Source organism: Oncorhynchus kisutch, linkage group LG14, assembly GCF_002021735.2.
Source record: "Oncorhynchus kisutch isolate 150728-3 linkage group LG14, Okis_V2, whole genome shotgun sequence".
Taxonomy (NCBI): domain Eukaryota; kingdom Metazoa; phylum Chordata; class Actinopteri; order Salmoniformes; family Salmonidae; genus Oncorhynchus; species Oncorhynchus kisutch.
In genome coordinates this window covers 47,150,567-47,177,159 of record NC_034187.2, presented here as the reverse complement: position 1 = coordinate 47,177,159, position 26,593 = coordinate 47,150,567, and the positions used below count along the sequence as shown (strand labels likewise).

Genomic DNA, 26,593 nt, shown 5'->3' with positions numbered 1-26,593 from the left:
TAAGACTCGCACTGTGTCAAATGGAACGCGCCCTGAGTGCTTCAAGGCTGCCCGGATATGCGTTGGAAGAACAGGTCTGTGGACGAAATGATCTAATGGCCCTAAGAGTCGCTTCAATGGCGTATACCCCGGACTCCCGAGTGACAATTTTAGCATGTGAACAATTTGATAGTGCAAATGCTTCGAAAACGGTCAGTTCATATGTATCTTCCAAAGCATGCAAGGATGTAATTTTTTTTCAAATATGGTTCAGTTTTAAATGCCGCGATTACCATATTTTCCGAACACTGATGAATAAGCTGGACAGTCTTTTCGAAATCGTGAACAATTACGGCGATGGCCGAGGTTATCGTTGAGACATACCCAGGACCCACAAGGCCGAAGGCGGATCTTTCCCTGGAGCGAAAACGTCCAGAGTTTCGATGGAGCGGGCAAAAGACTTTGCGATGGGGAATTGGAAACGCATAATGGTCAGGGCTAACAGGACCCTATATCTGTAAGAAATAGTAAAAAAAATTGAATTATAACGGGTGTTAAAATGTAGGTGTTAAATATTTAGAATTAAATCATTGGTTTTGAAAATGTATCTCACCCATTTAACTAAAGGGGAAGCGGTCTTTTCTCTCACGCTAGGGTCTGGCGCAGACAACTGTAATATCTGAATAAAACATGTATTATTTTAGTATTTTCCTACAATGGTATGTTATGAACATTAACGGGTTATTAAAGTTTGTAATAATGTACAACTGCAGGCCTCCAATGTTTTTACATAAAACACGCGTGATGCATGTTTAAATATTATTCAAATTTGTTACTTAATTCAAACATGTCTTAAAGGTTGTACGAAATATTTTGGAATTCAATAAAAGGAATTAAAAAAACTGTATCTCACCCGTAACTATGGGAAAAGGTATTTCACATCATCACCCAGCTCTGTCGCGAAGGAAAAAGACCTGGAGAATCAGGGGGCATGCGTGAGTGGGTGTGTGACGGAGCAGCAGGAGTGTGTGTGTGTGTGTGTGTGCGTTACAGAAACCAAAGGGTGTGGGTTCAACAGGGGGCCCAGCGCTCTCTCTGTAGAGAATCGTTTGAAACCAAGGTTTGCACTATCCGGCATAAGGCATGTCCAGATATCGGCCGACCGCCCGGGGTTAAACACTGATATCTAATCAGCGCCCCGGTACAGTTGAATTCTCTAAGGCTTTAGAGATGGGGTATTGTGTGGCCAAAATCTTTGAAGTATGGAACTTTTCCAAGAAATCAGACACTCTTTTTAAAGAGTACATCAAGACCTTCTTGAGATGTAAGCAAATGGCTTCAGGCTATCCTGCATCGGTCACAGATCAAGAGAGCAAAGACAGGTACATTCAAGACTATCATGACAGAGAAGGCATCCTTCTTGACCCTGACAGAATAGAGGTCAACAAAACCAAACGAAATGTGTCGAAATTGTACTTAAATTCGCTTTGGGGCAAATTAGCGCAGAGGTGTAATATGCTCACAACGTCGATTATTAAAGACCCTGAAGAATTTTTGGAATTCGTTTTTTTCAGACCAATACGAAATTTCACATTTTTCATTCTTGAGTCAAGACATTGCCTGGTGCAATGGCGACGTAACAAGAAGTGGGTTCTACCCCCGGGTAATGTAAATGTGTTTCTTGCAGCATTTACCACGGCCTATGGCCGACTTGAACTGTACAAGCTCATGGAGCAGCTTCAGAGGCGGGTTCTTTACCACGACACAGACTCTGTGGTCTATGTAAGCAAACCGGGGGATTGGAGCCCCCCACTCAACAACTATCTGGGTGGCTTAACGAGTGAACTCGCAGAGGGTGACCATATCACATAATGGTCCTCCTGTGGTCCCAAAAGCTATGCTTTTAGGACTCAAAAGAATCACGTGGTGTTGAAAGCCAAAGGCGTGACTCAAAACTATGAAAATGCCCAGCGTGTAAACTTGGAATCAATCACACGCTTGGTCGAGGGGTTCCTAAATGACAGGAATAGTGACTTGGAGATTTTGAGCTCCTACAAAAAGATTGTTAGGTATAAAAAGGGCTTCCATCTGAGGAAGGCCCCACTTACTAAAAGATTCAGGGTTGTCTATGACAAGAGACTGCTTTTGCCTGACTGGACCACATTGTCCCTTTGGCTACTGACTTATGCTACAAGCTACAGGGTTTCTTAAAGCTTAAGATATAATGACTGCTGTAGAAGGTTTTGACCCCCGGTTGCAACTACCATTTTCGGCCTTAATCGCAGGGCCTTCGAATAGTGGTAAAACTTGTTTTGTAAAAAGTATTTTAGAGAATTCTGAACATGTGTTATCTCAAAAGCCTGATAATGTTGTGTGGTGTTATTCTTGTTATCAACCTCTGTATGATGAATTGTTGAAGACAATAAAAATCAAGTTTGTTGAAGGAATACCTGATTCCCTGTCTGATGATGAACTTTTACCTCCTCATAAAAACAATCTGCTGGTTTTGGACGATATGCTATTTGCAGGTAGCGAACATCCCGAAATTGCCTGAGCGTTTCCCCAATATACTCATCATAGAAACCTGTCCGTGCTTTACTTGGTGCAGAATGTGTTTCACCAAGGTAAAAATAGCCGCACCATCAGTTTGAACGCCAATTACATGGTTTTGTTCAAAAATCCTAGAGACAAACTACAAATTAACACTCTAGCTCAGCAGATGTACCCGGGAAGGAAATCCTACTTTATGGAGAGCTACGAGGACGCTACCAAAGCGCCATTTTCTTATTTAATCGTTGATTTAAAAGCAAATACTACAGAACACCTGAGGCTACGAACAGGTCTGTTCCCGTGGGAGTGGCCGGCTGCTTACATTCCTAAAAAGTAACCGCTATGTCTCTGCGTTTAAAAAGAAACTTGCCCCTCTTGAGAAGCCTAGTTGGGGCTACATCTAATGAACGGAATGCCATCTTGGGTCACTGTTCTTCAGATCTCATATTATCCCTATGTGAGATTGCTTGGAATCTTCTCAAAGGACGCATTCCACTCACCCTGACCCAATTGAAAAAATTAAAGAGACAAAAGACCGCGATCAAACTCTTTGCCAATAAAAGGGTCAGTCTTCAAAAGAAACGACATAGCATACAACAGTCTGGCGGTTTTATTCTACCTTTACTAAGTATAGCCGTGCCCTTCATCACCAGCCTTATTGCTGCCAGACGTGGTGGTTGAACACATAGGGTGATGGCCAATAAAATGTATCTGGTGCCACAACAAGAGTTTGATAGACTTAAAAAACAAGTGCAGGGTCCCGAAAATATCAGACAAACAGCGGGAAATGATTTGGATACGGCCATGAAGGATATTTTGAATCAAAAAGGATTGAACCCCTATGATAAGGTCCAAAAATACACAAGCCTCTTGCAAAGGTATTTGTCCTTGGTGAAACAAGGTGAGAGAGAGACAGGCCATTTAACTATTTCCCTACAGGACCCTTTAAAAGATGACGAGCCTAGCGAGAGCCACGCCCCTGTAATGCCTGTACCTGTGAGCTTACCGTCTGAAGATCAAATGCCTGTTGAAGATAAAGTTATGCATGACTTGTTAACCCATGTTCCGGCACGTAACAGGAAAAATGTTAGCTACATTATGAACAAGATAAAAGACTCAAATGGGGCAGCTACTTGGAACGACAAAGGAGAGTTTATCCTTCAGGGTTCTGTTGTCAAGGGTTCCCATATGCTTGACTTGCTTAAAAGTACCACATCTGCCCACAAGGTTGCTGATGACAAAAGACCTCCAGGGTGGCTTCAGTTTCTTAAGGCCCTGGCCATCCTCAACATTCCCCTCTTGGGTGTACCCAACTATAAGCTTCAGATTCACGCTTTAAAACACAAACCTTCAACGAGATACAGCACCCCTAAAGATGCGCCAAAACCCTCGCATCCTTATGAAATGAATGACGATAACCCATTTACCCCCCTGAACGCCTCCGGACCTTTCCCTAATCCCGATCTCTCTGGGTGGTTAGACTTTTGAATGACTATGATTCAATTCAATAAATTTTATTTGAAAAAATAAGCAATTTAACATTTGTGGCATTCTTGAAACATTTGGCGTGAGCATACGCCTTGATTACACGTTCTTAAAGGACACACATTTGAACACTTTTGATATTTTCTAACAAAACAAGCTACAATGTTATCATTACTGCTTAAATCATCCTTATAAAGAGACATAACATCTTCAAAAGAAACTCCCCGGGCTCTTTGGCATAGGTAGAATACACAGTGTTGACCGCATGTAGTGGAAAGGTTATCTTGCACTTGAATGATGTTGTAGTATATCTTTGAGCAGTTTTTGGTCAGAAATTCTTTAATAGATTTGGGGAAACCAGGGTGAAAGCCATAGGAATCAAAAAAAGTTTAGATTTTTCTTCCTCCTTCCTCTTCTAATGTCACAGCTAGCCAATGTTCACCCGGCATGTGTTTAGGATGGGTATTGACATGGCTGGCCGCACCATCCATTTCTCCATAGGTAATTCATCACAAGCCAACACTCCGCAAAATTGTTTTCCAATCAGTCGGCTCATGAGCCCTTCCAACTCTTGGGTATTCATGTCTTTGCTCAACGATCCTTAATAATAATCTACTAAAACCTGTCTTCGGCTATTCACCTCCAAGATTGAATCAGAGCAGGCATAAACAATCATGCTAACGGTACAGGCTAAAGGTGTACGGAAACGCATTTCCAGCCTGAGGTTACCTTGGGACACCACCGAAAGATTTCCTGAGGTGTCATCATCAGGTGATAAATTGAAAGCATACATTGTGTAACCCTCTGCAAAATCATTTCTGTCAATAGGTAAAGAGAGATCTTTTAGATGCCTCCCGGTAGCCAGGAATAGATTGTAAGATTCTCGCACAGATATGTTGTTATTAAATTGCGGTTGGAAAGCCTTAGCAGGGACCTGACGTCCGTCCTGACACAGAGCCACATACTCTGCATTGAAGTTTTGAAAATTAAATGGGTTTTTATTTAAGCTGCCCGTATTGGAGGCGTGATCAACAAAACCTATAACCACGTATCGCGGTAAAGGGCCAAGAAATAGGTTTTCTTGACTGCAGATTCTGTTTGCCCACAGGTATGCTAAAGGTTTTCATGGTAATTATTTGGAGAGGGTAAAGGGCATTTCCTTTCATCAAAGCCTGTGAGTGACCCAGACGAACTGCCAGAGATACAGACACTTTGTTAATATAAAGCGTGGCCCCCAACACTTTTAAGGTAAAGTCCCCGTCCGTTGCAGACATTAGGCAAAACTCATCCTTGGCCCTGGTTAATTTTAGTCTTAAATCAACTGCATTTAAGAGTAAACGTTCTTGAAAGGAAATGTCAGAGTGTATAGTGCCTGTAATGGCAGAGAGTGGGGCTATCTCCACATAACTGGACCTTTCTACTGAATGTTGGGTTAAGGGGGCCGTGAAAAGATCGAGCTCTGTCTTTATAGCTTCAGAGGACATGCGGTGTAAAAGAGCCATGGTGCTTGTTCTTTTAGAAAATACTTCCGAGTATACTTTTTACCGTTTTTGGTCCAGACCTCCTCACTTTACCCTGTCTTTGACTAACTGATTTTCTTTTAACCGTTAACCTCTGTTTTTTAGGCGCAAGCCTGCGCCTTATACCCGGAGGTCTCTTTTTTGGTCTTCGAGACAACATCATCAACCCTGAGCCTTCTTGACTCTCGACATCTGGTGATGCCCTTCTGGTCATAGCATTGGCTATAACCTCACTTACTATATTTTTTGCTGCTGATTTTAAATGCGGTTTGGCTATGCTGAGGCCTCTCTTCATAAAGGGTAAAACCATCCTAAAGAGGTTACGAAATATACCTCCTATCCCCGAACCATACATGGTGGGGGAACCATAATAGCCGGGTAACCCATTACCCACTTCAAATCAAATCAAATCAAATTTATTTATATAGCCCTTCGTACATCAGCTGCTGTACAGAAACCCAGCCTAAAACCCCAAACAGCAAGCAATGCAGGTGTAGAAGCACGGTGGCTAGGAAAAACTCCCTAGAAAGGCCAATACCTAGGAAGAAACCTAGAGAGGAACCAGGCTATGTGGGGTGGCCAGTCCTCTTCTGGCTGTGCCGGGTGGAGATTATAACAGAACATGGCCAAGATGTTCAAATGTTCATAAATGACCAGCATGGTCGAATAATAATAAGGCAGAACAGTTGAAACTGGAGCAGCAGCACAGTTGATCAACATAGTATGAGACATACCGGTTAGGGTCGAGATGTCGGTGTTCCATAATTTTAATTTAGATGTATTATGTATATAAAATATATAATACTAATATTATATATGTAGAGAGGTTTTGGTGGGTCTAAAGTGGATTTTTACAATCGTTTTACCATAAGTAAATTCAATGTTTTCGTTCTGATCCGTTTTAAGCTCAACAAGAATGTTTTCAATATATTTCTTGCTTACAGGTACGTAGTTTGGCTTGTCGTAGGTGACAGTGACTATGTCCCCATCCTTTCCGTCTATATGAACCGTTCTCAGGAGTGGCACACAGCTGTCTCCGACCCTTTGATAGGATATGATGTCGGTATACACAAATATGTTGTCAAATCCTGCATGTATATCCGCGGGGAATGGGAATCATTTATCTTTCACATACGTCCATTTATTGGGACCCATCCCCAACATTTATGCTAAATTACCGCCAGTCTTTATCCCCCCGGAAGCATCTCCTGAGATTTGTACATGTTTATGTATAGGGTTGTACATCAGGAATATTTCCATACTGTTCTGCGATAGGCGTTCATTCAACTCGGAGACGATCCTGTCGACGGTTCTATAGAACCCTTTTTTAACCTTTTTTAACCCTGCTTTTAATCAGGGCAAGGTGTCTGGTAACATGACCGAATACAAACAGTGCAGCTATTCCCTCCGCAAGGCTATCAAACAAGCTAAGCGCCAGTACAGAGACAAAGTAGAATCTCAATTCAACGGCTCAGACACAAGAGGCATGTGGCAGGGTCTACAGTCAATCACGGACTACAGGAAGAACCAGGATGTCTTGCTCCTAGGCAGACTAAATAACTTTTTTGCCCGCTTTGAGGACAATACAGTGCCACTGACACAGCCTGCAACGAAAACATGCGGTCTCTCCTTCACTGCAGCCGAGGTGAGTAAGACATTTAAACGTGTTAACCCTCGCAAGGCTGCAGGCCCAGACGGCATCCCCAGCCGCGCCCTCAGAGCATGCGCAGACCAGCTGGCCGGTGTGTTTACGGACATATTCAATCAATCCCTATACCAGTCTGCTGTTCCCACATGCTTCAAGAGGGCCATCATTGTTCCTGTTCCCAAGAAAGCTAAGGTAACTGAGCTAAACGACTACCGCCCCGTAGCACTCACATCCGTCATCATGAAGTGCTTTGAGAGACTAGTCAAGGACCATATCACCTCCACCCTACCTGACACCCTAGACCCACTCCAATTTGCTTACCGCCCAAATAGGTCCACAGACGATGCAATCTCAACCACACTGCACACTGCCCTAACCCATCTGGACAAGAGGAATACCTATGTGAGAATGCTGTTCATCGACTACAGCTCGGCATTCAACACCATAGTACCCTCCAAGCTCGTCATCAAGCTCGAGACCCTGGGTCTCGACCCCGCCCTGTGCAACTGGGTACTGGACTTCCTGACGGGCCGCCCCCAGGTGGTGAGGGTAGGCAACAACATCTCCTCCCCGCTGATCCTCAACACTGGGGCCCCACAAGGGTGCGTTCTGAGCCCTCTCCTGTACTCCCTGTTCACCCAGGACTGCGTGGCCACGCACGCCTCCAACTCAATCATCAAGTTTGCGGACGACACAACAGTGGTAGGCTTGATTACCAACAACGACGAGACGGCCTACAGGGAGGAGGTGAGGGCCCTCGGAGTGTGGTGTCAGGAAAATAACCTCACACTCAACGTCAACAAAACTAAGGAGATGATTGTGGACTTCAGGAAACAGCAGAGGGAACACCCCCCTATCCACATCGATGGAACAGTAGTGGAGAGGGTAGCAAGTTTTAAGTTCCTCGGCGTACACATCACAGACAAACTGAATTGGTCCACCCACACAGACAGCATCGTGAAGAAGGCGCAGCAGCGCCTCTTCAACCTCAGGAGGCTGAAGAAATTCGGCTTGTCACCAAAAGCACTCACAAACTTCTACAGATGCACAATCGAGAGCATCCTGGCGGGCTGTATCACCGCCTGGTATGGCAACTGCACCGCCCTCAACCGTAAGGCTCTCCAGAGGGTAGTGAGGTCTGCACAACGCATCACTGGGGGCAAACTACCTGCCCTCCAGGACACCTACACCACCCGATGCTACAGGAAGGCCATAAAGATCATCAAGGACATCAACCACCCGAGCCACTGCCTGTTCACCCCGCTGTCATCCAGAAGGCGAGGTCAATACAGGTGCATCAAAGCTGGGACCGAGAGACTGAAAATCAGCATCTATCTCAAGGCCATCAGACTGTTAAACAGCCACCACTAACATTAAGTGGCTGCTGCCAACACACTGTCAATGACACTGACTAAACTCCAGCCACTTTAATAATGGGAATTGATGGGAAATTATGTAAATATATCACTAGCCACTTTAGACAATGCTACCTTATATAATGTTACTTACCCTACATTATTCATCTCATATGCATACGTATATACTGTACTCTATATCATCGACTGCATCCTTATGTAATACATGTATCACTAGCCACTTTAACTATGCCACTTTGTTTACATACTCATCTCATATGTTATACTGTACTCGATATCATCTACTGTATCTTGCCTATGCTGTTCTGTACCATCACTCATTCATATATCCTTATGTACATATTCTTTATCCCCTTACACTGTGTATAAGACAGTAGTTTTTTTGGAATTGTTAGATTACTTGTTCGTTATTACTGCATTGTCGGAACTAGAAGCACAAGCATTTCGCTACACTCGCATTAACATCTGCTAACCATGTGTATGTGACAAATAAAATTTGATTTGATTTAATTTGATTTGTATAATTCGACCTCTGATTATTACGATATATATGTGCGGACGCATTACTGGGGAGAGTCAGGTAAAAGCCGCTGTGTTCCATTATGCACTCCGGTGTACACACGAATGATGATGTATTTTATCATGCACACATCCTGCTCTAATACCCATCTGTTGAACTTTTGGGGCCAGTTTTTCCAGCGGACCAGCACCCATTTTTGACCCTTTTCTCTCTTTTGATCTAGAATCTCCTCCACGTGGAACATTTTGTCTTTACCCACCTGTACCTTCTGTAATTCCTCATAAAAAGATCCCTCCATAAGTTCCCCGTCATAATCTTTTAATGTGTAGACCGGGGGTATGCGCGGCAGACATTCTCTAACCGTGAATAGCTCGTCACTGTATCCTTGCATGTATTTTTTGTCGAAAACACCCCTCAACTTGGATATACGAACCAAGTCCCCCACAATGAATTTAAAATGTATTTTTTTCTTACGGCGAAGGGGGAGCAAACCATACAGATTTTTAAAGACTTGAAAAGAGTTTTCAGAAGAGACCTTGGAGGGTTTCATCCTTATACTCTTATGATAACTATTGTACCCAATTACTAAATCTTGAACTATATCGATATATCTATGCGTGTTGTAAAATAGCGCCACATCCGCTCCTTCAGAGTTCTGTTAAAGCGTTCAACAACTGAAGCTTTCAAATCCGAGCCTGTAGCAAAATGTACTATATTGTGCTTCTTCATGAGTTTCTGAAAAGTCTTATTAAAAAATTATTTTCCGCCATCAGTCTGCACTTTCTTGGGGGCTCCGCCTTCCTTCAAGATAGAGTCAAAGGCCTGGGTCACCTCTGCACCACTCTTATTTTTTAAGACACGGACAAAAGCTATTTTAGAGAAAATATCTATAACCGTTAGCATGTAGTGATTTCCATCATTTTTATCTGCAAGGGCCTGCATGTCACATAGATCAGCCTGAAATTGCGACAATGGTTGGGTAGAAAAAACTCTATTTCTGGGAAAATGTTTTCTTAGGGGCTTATGCAGAGTGTGCGCATCCTGCTCTGATAGCCACTCAATTCACTTTAGCATCGCTTAACCGGCTACCCGTTTCTTCGGCTATAGCTCTCTGTAAACGTTCCTTACCCCCATAAGACCCTGGGTTAGAGGGATTATAATAAATGTTTTTCAACATCTGCTCTGCCACCCTTCTTGCCTCTCTGAGGTACAATAACGTTAATGAGCCACTTTCAAATAACGACAACATTTCATTTTCATTTTTGGGATTTTTATTTTCAAGAAAACATTATGTATTATGTATACAGACAATTCAGAATTTGTTGCAGGATTACATGTCCCCGCTTTCTCAATGATCGCATCATGCAAAACCCTATATTTGGGTTAGATTAACAGGTTTGTTTCGCTGAATTTTTACAACACACACATCCGCTATAAAAGTATATAAACAACAAATATGATACATGTTACAATTAAATGGTGTTTCAAACAAATAAAGTAAAATCTTAGACAAAGTTGTTTCTAGTTCTTCAGAATCACCACCAAGCCGGGTTACCATTTGTGCCCATTGTAGACACTCGCCCGCATGTCGTACATGATTCATGATTTGTTCCATTTTCAACACATGCTCTACATTAGTCCCGGAATTGTGGGTTGTGTAGAACGATACATTGTTCACTTTATTTTCAATAATTTGATGCATAACACTTGTAAGTTCTCTCAAAAGAAAAAATGTATTTATTCTCTCTAGCATCGTATACACATAGTTACCCATTGCTCTACATCTAAATAACAAAAATGTCACTCGGTCTCTTGGGGTTTATTGAGCCAGAAAGTCATCACATCAGCCACCACAGCCTCCCGGTATTTGTTATCGTCCACCAGGGTGTGTCGGATTTCTTTGAGTTTCTCGTGGATGTGGATCGCCTCCTTCAGTTCATGTAGGAATGCCTCTGTTACCCCGTAAACTCTGGGGATAGACGGCACAAGGCCCATAGCCTCCAGGGCTCTGACCAGCGATGGTATAAACCTGCAGGACCAAAGTCTTTTCACCAGCGCCTCAAAATTGTTGAAGAAGTAGTATCTTGGGGGGGTCGTATAGGCATGGATGCCTGCGCTGGCTGGGGTGATTAATCTCACAACCGATGCATTTTTCTCGTATATATTCTCCAATCACCACGTCTAAAAGCGTGGCTACAGAGGCCTTGATGGTGTCCACAAAACTAGTACTGATGTACACAAAACTAGTACTGTGTACTTGTAGGGGGTGTCGCGGGTCTTGCCAGGGGGGAGTAGAATGTAGGGCTGTGCGGCATACAGTCCTTAGTGTCGGGCCCCCATGACGTTTCGGAGTTCTGGTATGCGTTAGGAATATCCATGGTTAATATGTAGGTTAAGAACTGTAGGTTTTAAGGACCCTCCTTTTATTGTTGAACCAGCCCTCGGGATATCTGGGCGTGGTTAACGCAGCCGCTTACCTAGTTTTCTTCGGGGGCTGACCCTTCTGACGATGTACCTTCTTGGGGCTGCTTTGAGTCGTAATCCTCCGGATTCGTATATATTATGCACTTCTTTTGCCGAACAATGCTCTGGCGCTGTTGGCTCTGTACAAACAGAGCGTCCAACAACTCCATCATTTTCAATTTCATTAAAGGCCAACTTTTAAAGGGGATAAGCATGCGAAGCCTAAAATCACCGACCAAACCGCCATCCCGGATGTTTTGGTTGCGGAATTCCTCGGTGCTGATATAGAACTCCATGCAGCCACAGGGAAGTCCATTCTTTCTCTGTATTTTCACCCTGTGAAATACTCTTCCGGAGGAGTCAGGGGTACCTTCCCAACGGGTCTCGTAGCCTGTGAACAAGCTGTAACCCTTGGTGATACGTCTCAGTTCGGGACACAAAACCTGGCGAAAAACCGTCCAGTCTTCAGCCCCATAGGCCACTCCTAATGTCTGGTCGGTATATTATTCTCCTTCGGCTACCGTATAGAGTTTCACTCTACAGGCCAAGTAATCAAACAGATACCCCCATTGCTGTCCGTTAGACATCGACACTTCATCTTTCAGCGCAGTTGCGGGCGGTATCTGGGTTCTATACACATTTAGAAACCGCTTTTTTGGAGCATCGTATATTATACGTATACTTTGCCCTTTCTCTATGTTTCAGCCGCTGTCCTGCTTCAGTTGCTACAGTCATCACAGCTTTGCCACTGATCGCAAAATCCATGTTTAAAAATAGTGTTTACTGTTCTGGGTTTGCACGCCTTGTTCGGGACATTTATAATGCATATGCCACAGCCCAATACCCCAGGACATTCCTGCTTCATCAGATAACAAACATAAGGGCTATAAAACTGGGGGTGGGGGACATACACGTTCCAAAAGTTCAAACACTCAACCCCCCCAGTTCAACAAGGCCCCTAGACATCAATCACCATGACTACTTCAAAGGATGCCATATAGATATAAAATAACACACACCCTTTAACACGTAACCACAGGAACAGGGGGGATGGGCCGGAGGCCCATATTTGGACATGCACACGTCATCATGATGCAGGGTCATAAATCAATTACTTTGACGCGTGCCGTCTACTTTAATCTCTCTCTGGCAAGGATCACATTGTTTATGTCACATGTCTAGTCTGTCAGTCTGACGGCACTATTAGTATGTCATATAGCTCTCTTCTCCTTAGTATGTGTAGTCCTTTAGGGTAAAGTCTTCAGTAGTCATCTCTAGGCTGTGTGTTGTGCGTGTTGTGTTACCTCCATAGCAGAGGCCCGGTGGACTGTGTGTGTGGCTGACTGAAGGAGATGTCTGTCATACATACAGACTTCACTGTATACGGTGCATTCGGAAAGTATTCAGAACCCTTGACTTTTTTCACTTTTTGTTACATTACAGCCTTATTCTAAAATGGATTAAATCACACCTGTATTTGGGGAGTTCATCCCTTCTCTGCAGATCCGCTCAAGCTCTGTCAGGTTGTATGGTGAGCGTCGCTGCACAGCTATTTTCAGGTGTCTCCAGAGATTTTCGATCGGTTTCAAGTCCGGGCACTGGCTGGGCCACTCAAGGACATTCTGAGATCTGTCCTGAAGCCACTCCTGCGTTGGCTTGGCTGTGTGCTTAGGGTCATTGTCCTGTTGGAAGGTGAACCTTCACCCCAGTCTGAGGTCCTAAGCGCTCTAAGCGCTCTGGAACAGGTTTTCATCAAGGATCTCTCAGGACTGCTCCGTTCATCTTTCCCTCGTTCCTGACTAGTCTCAGAGTCCTTCTCGCTGAAAAATATCCCAACTGTATGATGCTGCCACCACCATGCTTCTTTGTAGGGATTGTGCCAGGCTTCCTCCAGACGTTAAGCTTGGCATTCAGGCCAAATAAGTAAATCTTGGTTTCAACAGAGCAGATCATTTTGTTTGGCCAGTATTCCACAAAGGCCTGATTGGTGGAGTGCTGCAGAGATGATTGTCCTTCTGGAAGGTTCTCCCATTTCCACAGAGGAAGTCTGGAGCTCTGTCAGTGACCATCGGGTTCTTGGTCACCTCCCTGACCAAGGCCCTTCTCCCCCGATTGCTCAGTTTGTCTTGGTGGTTCCAAACTTCTTCCATTTAAGAATGATGGAGGCCTATTTGTTCTTGGTTACCTTCAATGCTGCATAAAAAAATTGTACCCTTCCCCAGACCTGTGCCTCGACACAATCCTGTCTTCGGAGCTCTATGGACAATTCCTTTGTCCCTCATGACTTAGCTTTTGCTCTGACATGTACTGTCAACCATGGGACCTTATATAGACAGGCGTGTGCCTTTCAAAATCATAAAAATAATATATTGAGTTTACCACACTTGGACTCCAATCAAGTTGTAGAAACATCTCAAGGATGATCAATGGAAACAGGATGCACCTGTGCTCCATTTCGAGTCTCATAGCAAAGGGTCTGAATAATTATGTAAATAAGGTATTTCTGTTTTATTTGTTATAAATTTTCACAAATTTCTAAAAACCTATTTTTGATTTGTCATGGGTATTGTGTGTAGATTGAGGAGGAAATGTTTTAATTTAATTAATTTTAGAATAAAATTAACACCATAACAAAATATGGAAAAAGGAAACGTTCTGAATATTTTCTTAAGGCAATGTATGTGTTTGTCATGCTTCGCTCCATTTCACAAATGCTTCCTACTATTCGATTTGATTTGATTACTCATCCACCTACTCCTCCTCCTCTTCCTGCAGAAATTGTGATTGCAGGGAAGGGAACTAGGGCAGGGAAGAGAGAAGGGTAGCTAGGAGTATAATCCCTAGCACAGGACTCATTACTTGTGGTAGGTCTGGGTACCAATGTATGCCACTGGATAATGTGTACTTATATCTGTGACAGCTGAGCAGGCTCTTGCAGCAGAGTTTGCGGAGGCGGTGGATGGAGAGGTGGGAGGAGATCGAGAGAGACACGAGAGGAAAGAGAGGGAGAGAGTGAAATAGGGGGAGGAGGGAGGAGGAGGATGAGAGAGGAAGGAAATAGAGAGAGAGGTTGGAGAATGCTGCTCACCAGTGAAATATAGAGATTACTCTTGATTTCCTCAGGCTTTAAGCCTAAAGATCAGCATTATTCTGTTTTATTGGTAATGAAATTAAAATATTTTTCCTCTCTCTTTCTGTCTCCCTCTCTCTTTTTCTCCTCTTTCATTCTCCCTCTCTTTCTCTCCTCTGCCTGGCATCACCCTTTACACAAAGTGACGCCATTAAAGGCCTGGAGGCCATCTGTTAGTTGCAGCCCCTTGTATTTGGCCCCGCTCTGTTCTATGTGTCAGGGCCAGTATATGTATGATAGCCACTTTATTTTGAATTACATTTTAATATGCATAGAAGCCATTGTGATGGCTGTTGTTGACAACATCATAAGATAAAGGCTTTGGTTAACCTCGGAAACTAGGAACAGGACCTCGGTTGACTCCACTAGAACTTCTCCGAAAGCTCCAGAGGACCTGCAGCCCACTTCGAAAGCCTTCCTCACTGAAACTATTGGTGTCCTGTGCAGCTTTGGTCTGGAGACTTCACAGCTCAATTATATTCAATGCTACAGTACAGTGTATGTCCATCTGCTCCGTAAAATATTTCAGGCTTCAATTAACCCGAAAAATTGAAACACCGGAGAGGCAGAAACCTTCAAAAAGGCAGAAACATTAAAAAGTATATATTGATAAATAGCCGCAAGACTGATTCTTATGACTTCATACTACAACTAGGAATGGGTAGCAGCACCCAATGCAGAGACCACAGCCCCACACCCAAGTAATTGAATGCTCTCAGGTAATATACTTGAACCCAATTAACTCCTGTCTCACCTTAACAGTGTGGGTGCTGCAGCAGCCAGCCAGTAAGTCAGTTCCCTGCAGTCTACAGACGTTATCGGAATGACAAGGGTTAATTGAGTTTATTGGCCAGGCGTGTTCCGGCAATGCACCCAATATACAATTACGAAGCACAGTGATTCAGCTGGATCAACAGGTGGGCTCCCAAGCGAGCTGGGGTCACAGAGGGCCTGGTTGGCTTTGTCAAAGGATCTCAACCTAATCAGACATGCTGGCTGAAGGGGGACTCTCTGCAGACAGGAAAGGTCAATGCCCATACTTGTCACTGATTCACCCTCTTTGAGGTGGTGCAGGCAGGAGCGGTAACAGGGAAAAGGGAGATAGCGAGGCTTCTGAAAGCGTGTACTTTGCACTGGAGCATTGTTCTTTGAAACAGTACAGTCATTCCATGTCTGGTACCATTATCACAGCTGTGTCGCAGACGTGTCACAGACAGGACAAAAAAATAGCTGTTAGCACTAGGATTAGTGTGCTTTGACAATTTTGCAATTGTGTCAGACTGGGGTTCAAACCCGAGTTTCCTACTTTCAGTGACTGAGTTAGTCCGCCTAGCCAAAGCCCAGTACTTTGTAGTGTGGCCCATATTAAAGCATTGATATAGTATCACATTACATGTAGGTAAAAAAAAGTTGGTTTGGAGTGCATGTTAAGATAAGGTTGTCAGTCATATTGTGGGAATCTATCCTTAATAAAATCATAGGCTTTACAAATTGATTACTTTCTCTTAGGCAGGCACTGTGCTACAGTAGTTAACCCAAAATCCATAATGAATTGTCTCAAATTTCTGATAAGACACGGATGATTATTAATGTTGCTATTTAAAGCATAATGAAGGGATAATTGCAGTCATACTCTGACATTTCACAACCCTTTCTGCATATTTCTCCCCTCGACATGAGTGCAAAAGGATTAAACGTACGAAAAAGAAAAACCCTCAACCAGCGAAGATCCATCTCCCTCTGAAAAGTCCCAATTATTGTTAGTTTAAGCATTTCATCTATGGCCTGCTATTTTTTTCTTGCTTTACCCTGGTTATTTTTAAATTTTTTAATTTCACCTTTATTTAACCAGGTAGGCTAGTTGAGAACAAGTTCTCATTTGCAACTGCGACCTGGCCAAGATAAGGCATAGCAGTGTGAGCAGACAACAAAGAGTTACACATGGAGTAAACAATTAACACGTCAATAACACAGTAGAAAACAAAGGGGGAGTCTATATACAATGTGTGCAAAAGGCATGAGGAGGTAGGCAGATAATTACAATTTTGCAGATTAACACTGGAGTGGTGAATGATCAGATGGTCATGTACAGGTAGAGATATTGGTGTGCAAAAGAGCAGAAAAGTAAATAAATAAAAACAGTATGGGGATGAGGTAGGTGAAAAAGGGTGGGCTATTTACCAATAGACTATGTACAGCTGCAGCGATCGGTTAGCTGCTCAGATAGCTGAGCAAGTTGAAGTTGGTGAGGGAGATAAAAGTCTCCAACTTCAGCGATTTTTGCAATTCGTTCCAGTCACAGGCAGCAGAGTACTGGAACGAAAGGCGGCCAAATGAGGTGTTGGCTTTAGGGATGATCAGTGAGATACACCTGCTGGAGAGCATGCTACGGATGGGTGTTGCCATCGTGACCAGTGAGCTGAGATAAGGCGGAGCTTTACCTAGCATGGACTTGTAGATGACCTGGAGCCAGTGGGTCTGGCGACGAATATGTAGCGAGGGCCAGCCGACTAGAGCATACAAGTCGCAGTGGTGGGTGGTATAAGGTGCTTTAGTGACAAAATGGATGGCACTGTGATAGACTGCATCCAGTTTGCTGAGTAGAGTGTTGGAAGCCATTTTGTAGATGACATCGCCGAAGTCGAGGATCGGTAGGATAGTCAGTTTTACTAGGGTAAGCTTGGCGGCGTGAGTCAAGGAGGCTTTGTTGCGGAATAGAAAGCCGACTCTTGATTTGATTTTCGATTGGAGATGTTTGATATGAGTCTGGAAGGAGAGTTTGCAGTCTAGCCAGACACCTAGGTACTTATAGACGTCCACATATTCTAGGTCGGAACCATCCAGGGTGGTGATGCTAGTCGGGCATGCGGGTGCAGGCAGCGACCGGTTGAAAAGCATGCATTTGGTTTTACTAGCGTTTAAGAGCAGTTGGAGGCCACAGAAGGAGTGTTGTATGGCATTGAAGCTTGTTTGGAGGTTAGATAGCACAGTGTCCAAAGACGGGCCGAAAGTATATAGAATGGTGTCGTCTGCGTAGAGGTGGATCAGGGAATCGCCCGCAGCAAGAGCAACATCATTGATATACACAGAGAAAAGAGTCGGCCCGAAAATTGAACCCTGTGGCACCCCCATAGAGACTGCCAGAGAACCGGACAGCATGCCCTCCGATTTGACACACTGAACTCTGCAAAGTAATTGGTGAACCAGGCAAGGCAGTCATCCGAAAAACCGAGGCTCCTGAGTCTGCCGATAAGAATATGGTGATTGACAGAGTCGAAAGCCTTGGCAAGGTCGATGAAGACGGCTGCACAGTACTGTCTTTTATCGATGGCGGTTATGATATCGTTTAGTACCTTGAGTGTGGCTGAGGTGCACCCATGACCGGCTCGGAAACCAGATTGCACAGCGGAGAAGGTACGGTGGGATTCGAGATGGTCAGTGACCTGTTTGTTGACTTGGCTTTCGAAGACCTTAGATAGGCAGGGCAGGATGGATATAGGTCTGTAACAGTTTGGGTCCAGGGTGTCTCCCCCTTTGAAGAGGGGGATGACTGCGGCAGCTTTCCAATCCTTGGGGATCTCAGACGATATGAAAGAGAGGTTGAACAGGCTGGTAATAGGGGTTGCGACAATGGTGGCAGATAGTTTCAGAAATAGAGGGTCCAGATTGTCAAGCCCAGCTGATTTGTACGGGTCCAGGTTGTGCAGCTCTTTCAGAACATCTGCTATCTGGATTTGGGTGAAGGAGAACCTGGAGAGGCTTGGGCGAGGAGCTGCGGGGGGGCGGAGCTGTTGGCCGAGGTTGAAGTAGCCAGGCGGAAGGCATGGCCAGCCGTTGAGAAATGCTTATTGAAGTTTTCGATAATCATGGATTTATCAGTGGTGACCGTGTTACCTAGCCTCAGTGCAGTGGGCAGCTGGGAGGAGGTGCTCTTGTTCTCCATGGACTTCACAGTGTCCCAGAACTTTTTGGAGTTGGAGCTACAGGATGCAAACTTCTGCCTGAAGAAGCTGGCCTTAGCTTTCCTGACTGACTGCGTGTATTGGTTCCGGACTTCCCTGAACAGTTGCATATCACGGGGACTATTCGATGCTATTGCAGTCCGCCACAGGATGTTTTTGTGCTGGTCGAGGGCAGTCAGGTCTGGGGTGAACCAAGGGCTGTATCTGTTCTTAGTTCTGCATTTTTTGAACGGAGCATGCTTATCTAAAATGGTGAGGAAGTTACTTTTAAAGAATGACCAGGCATCCTCAACTGACGGGATGAGGTCAATGTCCTTCCAGGATACCCGGGCCAGGTCGATTAGAAAGGCCTGCTCACAGAAGTGTTTTAGGGAGCGTTTGACAGTGATGAGGGGTGGTCGTTTGACTGCGGCTCCGTAGCGGATACAGGCAATGAGGCAGTGATCGCTGAGATCCTGGTTGAAGACAGCGGAGGTGTATTTGGAGGGCCAGTTGGTCAGGATGACGTCTATGAGGGTGCCCTTGTTTACAGAGTTAGGGTTGTACCTGGTGGGTTCCTTGATGATTTGTGTGAGATTGAGGGCATCTAGCTTAGATTGTAGGACTGGCGGGGTGTTAAGCATATCCCAGTTTAGGTCACCTAACAGAACAAACTCTGAAGCTAGATGGGGGTGATCAATTCACAAATGGAGTCCAGGGCACAGCTGGGAGCTGAGGGGGGTCGGTAGCAGGCGGCAACTGTGAGAGACTTATTTCTGGAGAGAGTAATTTTCAAAATTAGTAGTTCGAACTGTTTGGGTATGGACCTGGAAAGTATGACATTACTTTGCAGGCTATCTCTGCAGTGAACTGCAACTCCTCCCCCTTTGGCAGTTCTATCTTGACGGAAGATGTTATAGTTGGGTATGGAAATCTCTGAATTTTTGGTGGCCTTCCTGAGCCAGGATTCAGACACAGCAAGGACATCAGGGTTAGCAGAGTGTGCTAAAGCAGTGAGTAAAACAAACTTAGGGAGGAGGCTTCTGATGTTGACATGCATGAAACCAAGGCTTTTTCGATCACAGAAGTCAACAAATGAGGGTGCCTGGGGACATGCAGGGCCTGGGTTTACCTCCACATCACCCGTGGAACAGAGAAGGAGTAGTATGAGGGTGCGGCTAAAGGCTATCAAAACTGGTCGCGTAGAGCGTTGGGGACAGAGAATAAGAGGAGCAGGTTTCTGGGCATGGTAGAATATATTCAGGGCATAATGCGCAGACAGGGGTATGGTGGGGTGCGGGTACAGCGGAGGTAAGCCCAGGCACTGGGTGATGATGAGAGAGGTTGTATCTCTGGACATGCTGGTAGTAATGGGTGAGGTCACCGCATGTGTGGGAGGTGGGACAAAGGAGTTATCAGGGGTATGAAGAGTGGAACTAGGGGCTCCATTGTGAACTAAAACAATGATAACTAACCTAAACAACCGTATACAAGGCATATTGACATTTGAGAGAGACATACAGCGAGGCATACAGTAATCACAGGTGTTGAATTGGGAAAGCTAGCTAACACGTTATAAGAAATTAAATATGTTCTGAAGTATATTGATGTAAGCTGCTCTACCATAAAATCATAGCCTCTTTAATAAACGCTTGAAATTAGCTATGGGCATCAGTTGGAAGGCAAGAAGGGGAGAGAAAGCAGCACATACTATAGGATGAATGGCAAATTCCTAGTCAAGCCCCCTGACTATGGTTTGATAAATTTGGGCATTCGGGTACTAGCTGGAGGGTGATCTACATGGAGGGTGAACATTACTCTCTAAAAGGTATCTATGACCAACGCTCTGTCATAGAAACACTTGTTTAATCCTGGGCTGTTCGTTAAGTATGGCATTCAAAGCTGGCTCCCAGCTTAATTAGCGAAGCGCTAATTTATCCCCACCAGTATTAATTTACGAAAAAGAGAGAATACGTTTGGAGAGAGAAAAACTAAACGACAACACTGAAATTCTGAAAGTGCTATCATCACCCAGTCATGCAATGCGAGTAGACTGAGAAATCCCCAGTTGAGCCGACCATGAAATGTGGCACGGATGGAACTATTCACACTGCAACTTTTTTTGCTGCCATTTCCCCCATTTAAATATATTGTCATCATGAATATTTTCGAAAACCCCATTCACGAGTAAGCAGTGCATAGAAAGAGTTAAAGACTTTAAAGTGTTATTAACAGTGCTTTTTGGGTTCGCAAAATGGTTCTATTAAGAAGGGGATGAAGTCTTGCAGAGACATCACAGGAACATTTTAAGAACTTGCATAACACTTTACATGAAGTTGCTCTTATAGGCCTGTCTGTGTAGTAACAATGAAACTACCCTGGTAACAACACTGCATTAGCATAATAATGTTCAGTTGAACAATGGAACATGTTCTATGAATGTTTCATGGACTGCCAGGCACTAAAATCACTCCATACTGTCATCTATAGCTCGGTTGCATCCATAGCACAGCCCCGTACCTCAGCTTACCAAACAGTGCCAGGATCAGGCTGTTGAAATGACATATTGTGCCTTTAAGGTTCTCTCTTCCCTTCTTTACTTTTGTTTAGGCCTACTTTTTGTTCTACCTCTTATGTTTTAATCCTTGTGGTAAATAACAGGTACAAACCTTACACCATTAATGAGTAATACGGATGGATTTTAGGAGGCAAACAAGTTTTTGGTTTTTCTAAAGTTCATTTCCTTGTATGACTTGAAAGGTCATGTTATCCTCTAGAGCCTGTTGTATTCTGAGTTTTTGAGGATATTTGAATTGAGAGTATTTCTCTACTTTACAATCAAAAGGGATTGCTGCTTCAAAATTCCAAGCATATTGTATGCGACAGAAACGTTTGAAGTTAGTTCATTTAGACATAGTAATATTAGCTCTTCCGACGGTGGCCTGAGGAGGGCTTGCCTCCAGCCTCATTAGATATGTACATATAACTAGGATTAAAGTGACAGATAATAAACAGTAGGAGCAGCATATGTGATGAGTCAAAAAGTTAGTGCAAAAAGGGTCAATGCAGATAGTCCGTGTAGCTATTTGGTAACTATTTAGCAGAACTGTTCCTTTAAGTGTTTCTGGAGTATTATCTAGTAAGGTGTCACTCAAAAATTCTGTGAATGACGCTCGTTTGTCTCCGAGTGGAAGGTGGTCCCTACGGACTCTCTCATCCATTCTGTCTATTCAAGCAGCAAGCTCTTTCATTCAGTCCAGTTAAGAGAGGACAGTTCCTCTGAGAGTTCTCAAAATTAGACACAAAATGGGAAAAATATATCAGAGGCCCTTAAAATATCTCCTACTAAATTGCCTCGCATATATACAACAACAATTCCAAGTTAAGCTTTTCACTAGAAGCTATATTATCCTAGACGTGTGACTTCTGAGTTCTCATGTTAGTGCTAAGTAGCCCGTTTTGCCCACATACTCCGACCTCCACTGTGTAGCTGTGTCTGCTAGACGTATACAAAAGAGCGACAGGAACATTGCAGATTTAGCACTGTGTTTAGATCACTTTCCACCTAAGTTGGAGCGGCTAATTGATAAAGCCACGGCTACTGGCATCTCATTGCTGTTGGGTTAGTGGTAATTATAGCACAAGATAATCTAAAGGCTGGATAAATAAATAAGAGCTGATGGGACTTTAAAGTCCTGCAGATGGAGAAATTCTGGATGCAGATGAATGGATTATGTTTGGGTTGACATAAGGAGATGGGCTCAGATGCTGCCTGTGTGAGAAGGACAGTTTTTCTGTATTCCAAATCAACGCCTAGCCCCTCCTACTCTCTAGGCCCTCCTATAGATCTGAGAGGTTTATAGGTGTAAACAATACGGGAAGTAATTACCATATTGCTTGCACCTACCTAGTGGTGTAAAGTACTTAAGTACAAATACTTTAAAGTACTACTTAAGTAGTTTTTGGGGTATCTGTACTTTATATTTGACAACTTTTCCTTTAACTTCACTACATTCCCAAAATAAAATAATCTACTTTTTAAGCCATACATTTTCCCTGAGACCCAAAAGTACTTGTTACATTTTGAATGCTTAGCAGGACAGGAAAACGGTCCAATTCACACACTTATCAAGAGAACAACCCTATTCATCTCTACTGCCTCTGATCTGGTGGACTCACTAAACACACGTGTGAATGTTGCCGTCTGGTTTGCAAAGGAATTTGAAATGATTTATACTTTTACTTTTGATACTTAAGTATATTTTAGCAATTACATTTACTCTTGATACTTTTAGACTTTTACTTGAGTCATTTTTCTATTAAGGTATCTATTAAGGTATGACAATTGGGTACTTTTTCCACCACTGCACCTACCAAATTTTCTCAGATCTCCACAAGTGCATAGGGGATAGGGGTTATTTTAGGACCGGGCCATTGCTTGCTGTGGCTGACTGTTGTGATGTAGGCCAGGGGCTAGGGATTTATTTGGGATTCAACCTTTGCCTCCCTGCCTGCCTGACTAATAGGGCCTTTGGTCTTCCTCTCCATAGATCCTCCGGTGGTGGAACCGGTGTTCACAGAGATCCGCCAGGGTCTGGGTCGCGCCTTCACCCTCAACTGCCGGGTGCTGCGTGCACACCCGTCCAAAGTGCTCAAGTACGAGTGGAAGCTGGGTACCAGGCTGCTGACCATGGGCCAGTTCGACCAGCGCGACGAGACGGACTACCACGTCAGGGCACTCAATAGGGAGGGCTACGGGGAGTACACCTGTGAAGTGACCAATGAGGCCGGGGCGGGTGCCTGCAGGTTCTTAGTCACAGGTATGTATAACAGACGTCTTTCATTTATTTTTTTAACATTTTATTTAACTAGGCAAGTCAGTTAAGAAAAATTCTTATTTACAATGACGGCCAAACCCGGACAACACTGGGCCTATTGTGCGCCCTATGGGACTCCCAATCACTGCTGGATGTGATACAGCCTGGATTCGAATCAGGGACTGTAGTGACGCCTCTGCGCCACTCGGGAGCCCTTCGGATAAAAGTGTCTGCGTGTATTATTGTTATACACTGCTCAAAAAAATAAAGGGAACACTAAAATAACACATCCTAGATCTGAATGAATTAAATATTCTTATTAAATACTTTTTTCTTTACATAGTTGAATGTGCTGACAACAAAATCACACAAAAATTATCAATGGAAATCAAATTTATCAACCCATGGAGGTATGGATTTGGAGTCACACTCAAAATTAAAGTGGAAAACCACACTACAGGCTGATTCAACTTTGATGTAATGTCCTTAAAACATGTCAAAATGAGGCTCAGTAGTGTGTGTGGCCTCCACGTGCCTGTATAACCTCTCTACAACGCCTAGGCATGCTCCTGATGAGGTGGCGGATGGTCTCCTGAGGGATCTCCTCCCAGACCTGGACTGGAGCGAGACATGATGTCCCAGATGTGCTCAATTGGATTCAGGTCTGGGGAACGGGCGGGCCAGTCCATAGCATCAATGCCTTCCTCTTGAAGGAACTGCTGGCACACTCCAGCTACATGAGGTCTAGCATTGTCTTGCATTAGGAGGAACCCAGGGCCACAGCTCGCATTGATGTGCCATCCTGGATGAGCTGCACTACCTGAGCCACTTGTGTGGGTTGTAGACTCCGTCTCATGCTACCACTAGAGTGAAAGCACCGCCAGCATTCAAAACTGACCAAAACATCAGCCAGGAAGCATAGGAACTGAGAAGTGGTCTGTGGTCACCACCTGCAGAACCACTCCTTTATTGGGGGTGTCTTGCTAATTGTCTATAATTTCCACCTTTTGTCTATTCCATTTGCACAACAGCATGTGAAATGTATTGTCAATCAGTGTTGCTTCCTAAGTGGACAGTTTGATTTCACAGAAGTGTGATTGACTTGGAGTTACATTGTGTTGTTTAAGTGTTCCCTTAATTTTTTTGAGCAGTGTATGTTATGTCCAATTTCTTTCCTCGAAGGATAAATAACTTTTGCAGACTGTAGTGTACATTAATGTATGTAATGCACTGCTTTTGGATGTGTATCAGTCAGATCTACAGTAGAAATAGTAACAAGCAGTGGGCTAACCGAGAATTGTGCATCAATGGAGAGCTGCCCCTTTAATATGCCAGTTCAACTGCTCCTGCCCATCTCTCCTGGACACAACGGTTGCATCCCAAATGGCACCCCATTCCCTATTTATTACCTTTAACCAGGCCCCATAGGGCTCAAGTCAAAACGAGTGCACTATTTAGGTAATAGGGTGCCTTTTGGAACGCAGGCAACCTATTGATTTGATTCACGTTCACTTTGTGTGAGTGCTCCCTGTTGAAGCGAGAGACTCCCATTGTTAATGCCTGGAGACAAGTAGAATCCACTCCCTGACTATTCTAATGAAATGTATCCCATGGAGATGGCCTTGTCAGCCTTAATAAAAATACATTTAAAAAAAAACGAATAAGCTGCTTATCGCCGACACAACAAAACGTCACTTGTTTTCCCTGTAAGCATGAATGGCGTAAGCAGCGAAGTTCGCACAGAATTTCAATGAGTTATTGAATAGACAGATGAGAGGAATATCTGTTTTAATAACATGCAAGGCAAGGTGTGAAAATACAAATGGGCCGCATTAGTGTTTTGGTATTAGTATTCTTAGCTCTCAGCGAGATGTCAGTTATGTAAAGTTTAGTGTGTGTTTTTACATGGCACTGTATCAACACTACTGAGCATAGAAAGTGTCACTGTGGTTTTAAGTGGCTGTTTGGGGAAAATACCTATTCAAGGAAGAAGCCTCAGAAAGCCCTGGTTTGTTGTTTATTGCTGAATCATGTTATCTTTCAATGAGACTTCATAATGTATTCAAATTATAATAACTTTGTTACCACGAGACAACTTCTTATGTGGACATGCAGCAGAATCAGCAGGGAGAAAATGTCTTAGTTGTCAATGTGATATGGTGTTGGGATTTTGTTGTTCTGCTCTTAAGCTTTTTCAACATCAGAGGCTCAACCTCTATCTTGCTACCAACCATTTTCTGATGGATGGGAGAAAATGGCTAGAATGTTTTAGCTTCCAAACAACACTTCTGCTTTTATTACGGATTAATGCTTCATATTTGAGTGCTTTTTTGAGGAGTTCAGTCACATGAAAGCAAGGCAATAACAAACCTTGAAGGTAAACTCAGTGATACGATTTAGATGCAGAAAGTTAACAGCATAATGGGTCAATTTCCGCAACAACTAAGAGAGTTGAAGTGCAAAACTCTACTTCTCCGCATTTTTGGTCGCGTGGCTACAATGCTGTAACAGCGTGAAGCGAACCTGTGCACATGCGCAAATACTGTGTGAGAGCGAGGTCTTGGCTCTCGCTTATCTCAGTATGGTTGATGTGATTTGGTTGTGGTCTTCAATTTATTATTTATTATTTTTTTATTTCACCTTTATTTAACCAGGTAGGCTAGTTGAGAACAAGTTCTCATTTGCAACTGTGACCTGGCTAAGATAAAGCATAGCAGTGTGAACAGACAACACAGAGTTACACATGGAGTAAACAATAAACAAGTCAATAACACAGTAGAAAAAAAAGAGAGTCTATATACATTGTGTGCAAAAGGCATGAGGAGGTAGGCAAATAATTAAAATTTTGCAGATTAACACTGGAGTGATAAATGATCAGATGGTCATGTACAGGTAGAGATATTGGTGTTCAAAAGAGCAGAAAAGTAAATAAATAAAAACAGTATGGGGATGAGGTAGGTAAAAATGGGTGGGCTATTTACCGATAGACTATGTACAGCTGCAGTGATCGGTTAGCTGCTCAGATAGCAGATGTTTGAAGTTGGTGAGGGAGATAAAAGTCTCCAACTTCAGCGATTTTTGCAATTCGTTCCAGTCACAGGCAGCAGAGAACTGGAATGAAAGGCGGCCAAATGAGGTGTTGGCTTTAGGGATGATCAGTGAGA

At 43.7% G+C, this 26,593-nt stretch overlaps 1 protein-coding gene across 1 annotated transcript in view; it reads left to right on the top strand.

Annotated features, from left to right (window-relative positions):
• The window catches only part of LOC109903815 (MAM domain-containing glycosylphosphatidylinositol anchor protein 2), a 244,066-nt gene that overhangs the window by 141,110 nt on the left and 76,363 nt on the right, over window positions 1-26,593 (top strand). The window contains exon 9 of the mRNA XM_020500790.2: window positions 23,163-23,432. Within this exon, the coding sequence (XP_020356379.1) occupies window positions 23,163-23,432 (270 nt within the window). The remainder of the gene's footprint in view (window positions 1-23,162; window positions 23,433-26,593) is intronic.